Below are 9,174 nucleotides of genomic sequence, written 5' to 3' on the forward strand. Positions count from 1 at the left end.
ATCATATTTTTACACTAAAAAGTCAATCCTGATACCATTCACTTTATCCTTTATTTTATCCTTATTGTTAAAACTCAAAGTTTTCAAATATTTTTCATTAGTTTTCCATAAGAAATCTTATGGTGGTCAGAGCAGGAGGTGCATTGCACAGGCACAAAGGTTACATTCACCAACCTGTGTGGAGCCATTGACATGCCACTCAGTCAAAATTCATCAAATCAATAGCTAATATTATTAGCTTTGACAGAAAATCTCTTGCCAAATTGTATAATATCCAATGACTGTTTGATTAAACTTATACTTAAACATCACTTCCATACAAACCAATAAAGCATGTGCATATATAGCAACCAGTTTAGAGAGAGAGGTACCCGGAGATTACGGAACACCTTCTACCAACTAACCATTACTATATGAGAAAATTGGGAAAATGGTTCTTAAAATTTGGCCTAAATGGAACTTTGCTCATTGAACTTATTATAATGTGGGTGAGTCTTCCCGGCCTTCGAAATGGATGGATAACCGTGGCTTGCCACCAGTTCTTCTATTTTTTTTAAGAAGAACTTATTATAATGTGGGTAATGATCTTTTTGACTAACTCCGGTAGAAATTTCATCCAAAATAAACTATTTTTTTAACAAACAAACCAAAATAAAGGATTTAGAAAGGAAAAAAATGGATGAAAATTTTAACACAGTTAGTCAAAAGAACCATTGCTCCACATTATAACAAGTTCAAGAACCAATACTCTTTAATTTTTATAGTTCAGGAAATAAAGCTCCAATTATCTCTTAATAGATACATATAGGTTAGATATATATATATATATATATATATATATATATATATATATATATATTATTGAAAGTATAAATGGGTTGTATGTATGAGTTGTCATCCTCACCATAACTTATCATTCACCTTACATCAACCTTTCTCCATAGCTTGTCATTCACCAATCACTTTCCATAGCTTATCATTCACCTTACATCAACCTTTCTCCATAGCTTGTCATTCACCAATCACTTTCCATAGCTTGTCATTCACCTTACATCAACCTTTTTTAGTTGCTTGTAAAAAACTTCTTTACTTGTAATTTAGTTTTTGCTTTTCCACTTGTTAGGGCAGATTTTAGGGATTGTGTTTGTGTAGTTATTCTACAATCTATTGTAGCTTTCTTTTGGCTCTCTATAAGAGTTGTCTTCACTCTCTTGTAATCTTCATAATGAAATATACAACAAATATTGAAACCAAAACTCAACATGGTATCAGAGCAGGAACCATAGGGTCCTGACTCTGTTCATTTTTTTTTACTTCTTCATTTGCTTATCATCGATAGAGATGGCAGAAGAAAATGTGTATAGTGCCGACAGTGCCTCATCCTCTTCCCCAAACTTAACCCAAAGGGTTGAGAACAATCCAAATCAACGACTTTGCTCGGTGCTACTGAACGAGTTCAACTACCTTCCTTGGTCAAAAGCTGTGTCACTTGCTCTAGGAGGAAGATCGAAGCTAGGGTTTATCAATGGAAGCTTAAAGCCCCCAGAATCCACTTCACCAACTTACGATGCATGGCATGCTACTGATCAACTGGTCATGTCTTGGTTACTTAACTCCATGGAGCCAAAATTGTATGAGCTTTTCAGCTACTCAGAGTCTTCCCTTCTCCTATGGGAGTCTATCAAAGATATGTATGGCAGCCAAAACAACTCAGTTCGCATCTTTCAATTGAAGAAGAGTGTGGCTAGTTTAAAGCAAGGTGATCACTCATTTGTTCAACACCTTGGAAGTATGAAATCCATGTGGAATGAACTCAATATGTATCGTCCACACACGACTGATTCCGTTGTGCTACTCAAGAGGGCTGATGAAGACAAGGTGTTTCAACTCTTAGCAAGCTTGGGAACGGAGTATGAAGACCTGCGTAGTCACTTGTTAATGACTCAAGAGCTGCCCTCTTTTACTAGTGTGTGTCATGCAGTTTAGAGAGAGGAAACTCGACGAAGAGTGATGAACGTTGAGCCCAAATCCAACTCTGAAGCTAGGGTTTTCACGACAAATCACAAAGCAACTGGTGATAGGGTGCTTGGCAAGAAAGCAGACTAGAAATGTTCTTATTGCAACATGAAGGGACATTTGAGAGAAAAATGTTGGATTCTTCATCCGGAGTTAAAGCCTAAGTTTGATAGGGAAGGCAGGATGATCAAAGATGGGAAGGGTGGAGTCACTCCAAAAACATTTCATTCAGCTTGTTCCTCAACTGATGGGATATGCCAGTTCTCAAAAGGGTTACAAAGTGTACAACCCTAACAAGGGGAGCTGACAGTCTTTAGAGATGTGCGATTTGATGAATATTCACCTTATTTCCACAAAGGGTTGGAGCCTAATGCAAATATGGAAGATCTTATGGACCTATTTCCACTACCTATTCCAGCAGAAATTCATGAAGTCACTCCTGCTCATATCAACATTGATAATTCTCAACTCACTGAGAGTGTAATTGATGCAGTGCCAAGCTCCTCTGGACCATCAGAAGCTCAACCAAATCAGCAAGCTATAAGTGCACCAAGAAGAAATCCTACACGAGATAGACATCCACTAGTGAGGTTACAAGAGTATGTTACTTACACTGCAAGGCTTCCTATCTCTACAACCATTTCTTATCACAGATTCTCATATTCTCATACTTCTTTCCTTAACAAATTGTCCCACACTTTCGAACCAAGGAATTTTCATGAAGCCAAATGCATGCCTGAGTGGAAAGATGCTATGACTAAAGAGCTTCAAACTCTGAATGACAACTAGACATGGAGTGTGGTGAATCTTCCAAATGGCAAGAAGGTCATAGGAAGTAAGTGGATATATAAGACTAAATTCAACTCCAATGGCAGCATTGAAAGACACAAGGCACAGTTAGTAGCTCAAGGCTTTACTCAAACCTATGGCATTGACTATAAGGAGACCTTTGCTCCTGTTGCCTAAATGAACACAGTGAGGGTATTGTTGTCTGTGGTAGTCAATAATGCATGGCCCTTATTCCAAATGGATGTGATTCTTCATGGGGATCTTGAAGAAGAAGTGTACATGAAGTTGCCTCCTGGACATCCAAGAGAAAATGAACCCAACAAGGTCTGCAGACTTCACAAAGCCATATATGGTCTCAAACAGTCCCCTCGAGCTTGGTATTCAAAGCTTAGTTCAGTCTTTGAAGCTGCAGGGTTCAAAATGAGTCATGTTGACTCTTCTTTGTTTGTTTGAAGTAATATTACTGGCAAATTGGTTGTGCTTATATATGTTGACGACCTAATTATTACAGGTGACAATATAAGTGAAATCAAGACACTTAAGTAGTCACTTCACCAAAAATTTTCCATTAAAGACTTGGGGCCCTTGAAATACTTTCTTGGAATTGAGGTGGCTACCTCTTCAAAGGGATTGTTCTTGAATCAAAGAAAGTATGTTCTCGATCTTCTAGATGAAGCTAACATGATGGAATGTAGACCAGCTCGGACACCCCTAGGTAGCAAACTTCAGTGGCCTGAAAAAGGTGAACCTCTCTTGAACCCTAGGGTTTATCAGCGAGTGGTTGGGAAACTTATTTATCTCACCATTACTAGGCCTGATATCTTATATTCAGTTAGCCTAGCCAGTCAGTTCATGCACTCTCATACTCTAGTTCACTGGGAAATCGTCAAGGGAATACTTCGATATCTCAAGGGCTCAGTAGGAAGGGGATAATTATGAAAAACAATGGATCAAATCACATCTTGGCCTACACAGATGCTAACTGGGTTGGAAATGCCCTTGATCGAAAATCCACAACAGGTTTTTGCACATTTGTTGGAGGGAACCTTGTTACTTGGAAGAGCAAGAAACAAACTGTTATTGCTCGATCTAGTGCCGAAGCTGAGTATAGGGCTATGGCAGCAACAGCCTGTGAACTCATATAGTTGAAATGTCTTCTTTCCGAGCTCGAATTCACAAGCATGGCACCTATGTCCTTGTATTGTGATAACCAAGCTGCCATGCACATTGCCTCCAATCCAGTATTCCATTAAAGGGCCAAACATATTGAAGTTGACTACCATTATATTTGTGCTCAAGTTCAATCCAAGGTGAAAGACACCGCGTTCACACGCAGCCACGATCAACTTGCTGATTTATTCACAAAAGCACTAGACTTTACTCAATTTCAGCATTTGTTGTGCAAGTTTGGATCAATCAATCCCCTTGATCCAGCTTGAGGGGGTGTATTGAAAGTATAAATGGGTTGTATGTATGAGTTGTCATTCTCACCATAGCTTGTCATTCACCTTACATCAACCTTTCTCCATAGTTTGTCATTCACCTTACATCAACCTTTCTCCATAGCTTGTCATTCACCAATCACTTTCCATAGCTTATCATTCACCTTACATCAACCTTTCTCCATAGCTTGTCATTCACCAATCACTTTCCATAGCTTGTCATTCACCTTACATCAACTCTTCTTAGTTGCTTGTAAAAAACTTCTTTACTTGTAATTTGGTTTTTGCTTTTCCACTTGTTAGGGTAGATTTTAGGGATTGTGTTTGTGTAGTTATCCTACAATCTATTGTAGCTTTCTTTTGGCTCTCTATAAGAGTTGCCTTCACTCTCTTGTAATCTTCATAATGAAATATACAACAAATAGTGAAACCAAAACTCAACATATATATATATATATATATATATATATAAGTTAATAGTTCGTTTCCCTTGTGCCAATTGTATCTTTTTGTCTCCCTACACACTCTTAATTAATTATATCCTCTGTTTTCGTTTGATTTATACAATTTAATGACAAAAAAGGGGTAAGATATATAAGTTAATAGTTCGTTTCCCTTGTGCCAATTGTATCTTTTTGTCTCCCTACACACTCTTAATTAATTATATCCTCTGTTTTCGTTTGATTTATACAATTTAATGACAAAAAAGGGGTAAGAAGATAAGACTGGCATGTGTGATTATCATTTCCATGTATAAAAACATAATGTCCACAAGCAAGATGATGTTGATACCACATATAACAAATCATTCTGGTTCGCCCATTTGTTAAAAGGATGGCTTGTGAACCATCTATTTTTGTTGTTTAATTATGTGGCAACATTGTAGTTTTGCATTGTCAAATTCTAGATTTTGGAGCATGTCCAAAGAAAGAAAATGTTCTAGAATTAGAGCAACAAATTTTGTATGCAACTATATGAAAGGGATTTTGTGGCATTTTCCTTCGGTTAGCTTGTTTGTTGTCATTGTTTAACATAGACATTTCTGCTGGATGGTTCCTACTGCTTAACCTTCTGAAACTTTCGATGGCAATGACCTGAACATGTGTTAATAAAACTATTAAATTCTGATGGGCAATATGTACATATGCGTTATATTTACCAAAAAAAAAAATTTGACATATATATAGTTTATAGAAACTAATGATTGTTATGGGTTTGTAGCTAGATGTTTCCTGCAGAAAACCAAAGTCGGTTTGCTTATGATTTGATCAAATCTCCATCAAAGACAAATTTCAAGATTGCGTGGCCATGATTATATTCCCAAACAAATACTTGTTTTTTTTTTTTTTTTGGAACTAAATACTTGTTATGTTATGCCCTCAATCAAAGCCTGGTCAATGAAGAAAGAGGAAGAAGTATACATACATACATACATACATACATACATATAGTCTGCACAAAAAGTGGGTTAAATATGGACATGTGCAGATCAATTAATGGTGGTTCTTGAGTTGCATTATTCAGTACTGATTGGACAAAACAATTTTGACTGCTTGGAGGAGGAGTTAAAACCAAAGAAGTCACAAAACCAGTTCTAGCCTAAGTTTATAGGGCCGCCTTATCTTATTGGAACCCAACCCTGGAAAAAGGAGGCTACAAACCATGTGCTCCTTCACATAGGTTTGAGAGTATCTAATATAGCATTGTTAATTTCTTGGTCACCACAAGTGGGTGGCTTGGCTTGTCGCCATCTAAGGTTGGAAGAGAAAAGAAGGAACATGTAACTCGGTTGGTTAATAACATTCATTTTTTAAACTAGAGATTTTGTATTTGCCCTCCTCCTCCTCCAAATTAATATGGCTTGTATAGAAGAAAACAAAAATAAACATACGGAAGAAGCACACACTTCACTAAAGGTTTCAAGACACTTGAAGGTCTACTATAAACTCATTGACAATATGATGAGTAATTGAACTCCTTATTAGAATGCAAATTTTGATAAACTTATATGGGACATCTGATCCAAAAAAAAAAAGAAAAAAGAAAAAGAAGAAGAAAGATAAACTTATATGGGGCAATTGTTCACGTCCGGACAAGGTTGAACTCAGAAAATACATAAGAACGTGATTGGGTTGTATAGATACATATTTAGTTAGGTAGGTTTCTAAATGCTAATTGAATTAATTAATGCAATGACACAAAACAAGACGGCCGAAATCTTATTATTTGATGAATGACCCTCTCAAAGGCTCAAACCATCATTTTCAAATCTCAGTCACATGCTTAGCTCTCAAAGCCAAGAACCCTCTCTCTCTCTATTTAAACCTCTCCATCCCTCTCTCCCCTCTCACACATCACTTCCAAAACATCTAACATTCCATTCTCTCTCTCTCTCTCTCTCTCTCCATTCCCAAAACACCAACTCTCCAATTTTCTCCCTCTTTCTAATTTTGTGCAACAATCTCCTGTCTCCCTCACCACATACCCCAAATGGTTCACCAATCATTTGACCAAGATATTGATTTTTTTGCTAGGAAGTGCATTTGGGTGAATGGTCCTGTAATTGTAGGGGCAGGTCCTTCAGGCCTAGCAGTTGGTGCTGGCCTTAAAGAACAAGGCGTCCCCTTCATTGTCCTAGAAAGAGCCGATTGCATTGCTTCTCTTTGGCAAAAACGCACATATGATCGCCTCAAACTTCACCTCCCCAAGCAATTCTGCCAACTACCCAATTTCCCATTCCCTAAGGACTTCCCAGAATACCCCACAAAAAACCAGTTCATCAACTACCTAGAGTCCTATGCACAACACTTTGACATAAGCCCAAATTTCAATGAGACTGTCCAGTCTGCCAAGTATGATGAAACCTTTGGTCATTGGAGGGTCAAGACGAGTATTTCAACGAGCGACTCAAACCCTTCTGCCTTTGCCGAAGTTGAGTACATCTGCCGGTGGCTCGTGGTGGCAACTGGAGAGAATTCGGAGAAAATAGTGCCGGAATTCGAAGGCTTGGAAGAGTTTAAAGGGAATGTTGTACATGCCTGTGACTACAAGTCCGGCCTCGCTTACCGTGGCAAGCAAGTACTAGTTGTCGGATGCGGAAATTCAGGCATGGAAGTCTCTCTTGATCTTTGCAATCACAATGCAAGTCCTTCAATGGTGGTTCGAGGTTCGGTGAGTAATGAAATTTGACAAACTTTTTTCCTTCCACAGTTTGAGTTCGAATTTCATCAATGACAGGTTTTTAATGAAAGTTTAGTACTCTTCGTTTATTTATTAATACAAGTCAAACTTGAACTTAATGAGTTTCGTTTTCCTCTATTTTTGGTAACAGGTACATGTCTTGCCCAGGGAGATTTTTGGAAAGTCAACCTTTGAATTGGCAGTTTTGTTGATGAAATGGCTGCCACTCTGGCTTGCTGACAAGATATTGCTGATGCTGACATGGCTACTTTTTGGAAATCTTCAAAAATATGGTCTGAAAAGGCCATCTTTAGGTCCTTTGGAGCTCAAAAACATTTCAGGGAAAACTCCAGTGTTGGATATTGGTGCCTTGAAAAAAATAAGATCTGGTGAGATCAAGGTGGTTCCTGGAATCTCAAGGTTCTCTCATGACAGAGTTAAACTTGTTGATGGACAAATTCTTGAGATCGATTCTGTTGTTTTGGCAACTGGGTATCGGAGCAATGTTCCTTCATGGCTCAAGGTTAGAATTATTTTATTTTATTCTTGGAATATTTCTATATTTATGTGTTTGGAAGCTTCTATTTTCAATTCAAATCCATCTGACAGTTATGGAAGTTATCCCTATTTCCATACACCCTTTTATTACCACATATTTTTAAAATGGAAAAATTCAGGTTCACATATTTATCCTTCAATTTAAACCATGTGACAATTATGATATTCTTTTACTTAAATAAATGCTCTTTTAGTCATTGGACGATCAAAAATTGAACAGTCACTCATTTTTGGATTGATATTGATGGTAGATAATAAATGAACATGTTTTTAACGTTTGAATTTTGAACTCTTAAATCAAATTCCAAGATAGATGTGAATGATGTTTAATCACCACATCACCAAAAGAACTAGACTTATCCGTAATCAGAATCTTGAAAGATTGAATTCCGATTATGAATTACACCCGCATTTACAAACTGCATGTATGAATGAAATTACTAAATGGCTTAAAACTAAATATTCGTTTGGAATGTTTATGTTGTGCAGGAAAATGAATTCTTTTCACGAGAAGGAATTCCCAAGAATGCATTTCCAAATGGGTGGAAAGGGAATGCAGGACTATATGCAGTAGGGTTTACAAGGAGAGGACTATCTGGAGCCTCATTGGATGCCATTGGTGTGTCACAGGACATTTCCAAGAGCTGGAAAGAAGAGACCAAGCAGAAGAGAAAATCTGTTGCAGCGCGCCATAGGAGATGCATTTCACATTTCTAAATATGGAGGAAGCAAAAATGGCAGAGAAATTGGAATTTTCCTCTTTTTTCCGTTTTTTTTTTTGGGAAAACAAAAATTTATTTGGTGACTAATCAACCAAAACTGCTATCAGTTAGTGTAGAAAATAATGTAAAATACAGAAGTTAGCCCTCTCCTATAGAAAAAAAAAAAACCCCAATATATGAAAATAATTGGGCATAAAAGGAAGATGTGGCTTATTCTTTATTTCCTGTGGAATATTGTATTCAAATTTAATAATAATCCATTTCTAGTCAAATGAAGAGAATCTCCATCTCCATCTCCCTCAATTCTTTTTTTTTTTTGATATTTTAACGAGAAATGATCTCCACATTCATATTTTATTCTTAAGTACTCTTTTTTATTTGTTGATTGATTCTCCTTTAATTTATTTAGAGAAAAATGCAAGTGTCAAAATCTTTTTGCTACTGTTATCACTCTAGCTTATAGGACT

At 37.0% G+C, this 9,174-nt stretch overlaps 2 protein-coding genes across 3 annotated transcripts; both read left to right on the forward strand.

The window, feature by feature from the left end:
* Positions 1–1,341: 1,341 nt before the first annotated feature.
* On the forward strand, positions 1,342–2,805 carry LOC126609210 (uncharacterized). Its single transcript, XM_050277191.1, has 2 exons — positions 1,342–1,924; positions 2,375–2,805. The coding sequence occupies exons 1-2, from the start codon at positions 1,342–1,344 to the stop codon at positions 2,803–2,805; spliced, it is 1,014 nt and encodes a 337-aa protein (XP_050133148.1).
* A 3,674-nt stretch (positions 2,806–6,479) lies between these two features.
* Positions 6,480–8,928, forward strand: LOC126606967 (probable indole-3-pyruvate monooxygenase YUCCA3). 2 transcript variants are annotated; one of them, XM_050274385.1, is made up of 4 exons: positions 6,480–6,843; positions 6,892–7,418; positions 7,579–7,950; positions 8,475–8,928. In XM_050274385.1, the coding sequence occupies exons 1-4, from the start codon at positions 6,738–6,740 to the stop codon at positions 8,700–8,702; spliced, it is 1,233 nt and encodes a 410-aa protein (XP_050130342.1). In that variant the 5' UTR covers positions 6,480–6,737; the 3' UTR covers positions 8,703–8,928. The 2 variants fall into 2 exon arrangements, with proteins under 2 accessions (XP_050130342.1, XP_050130341.1); XM_050274384.1 differs by having other exon boundaries at positions 6,480–7,418.
* Positions 8,929–9,174: the final 246 nt, after the last annotated feature.

This window comes from Malus sylvestris, chromosome 16, assembly GCF_916048215.2.
Source record: "Malus sylvestris chromosome 16, drMalSylv7.2, whole genome shotgun sequence".
In the NCBI taxonomy this organism is placed as follows: domain Eukaryota; kingdom Viridiplantae; phylum Streptophyta; class Magnoliopsida; order Rosales; family Rosaceae; genus Malus; species Malus sylvestris.

Coding starts and splice junctions, on each gene's coding strand:
- LOC126606967 (XM_050274384.1), top strand. CDS start 6,738: ATGGTTCACCAATCATTTGACCAAGATATTGATTTTTTTGCTAGGAAG. Junction 7,419..7,578: donor CAATGGTGGTTCGAGGTTCG/GTGAGTAATGAA, acceptor TTTTGGTAACAG/GTACATGTCTTGCCCAGGGA. Junction 7,951..8,474: donor ATGTTCCTTCATGGCTCAAG/GTTAGAATTATT, acceptor TATGTTGTGCAG/GAAAATGAATTCTTTTCACG.
- LOC126609210 (XM_050277191.1), top strand. CDS start 1,342: ATGGCAGAAGAAAATGTGTATAGTGCCGACAGTGCCTCATCCTCTTCC. Junction 1,925..2,374: donor AACGGAGTATGAAGACCTGC/GTAGTCACTTGT, acceptor ATTTCCACAAAG/GGTTGGAGCCTAATGCAAAT.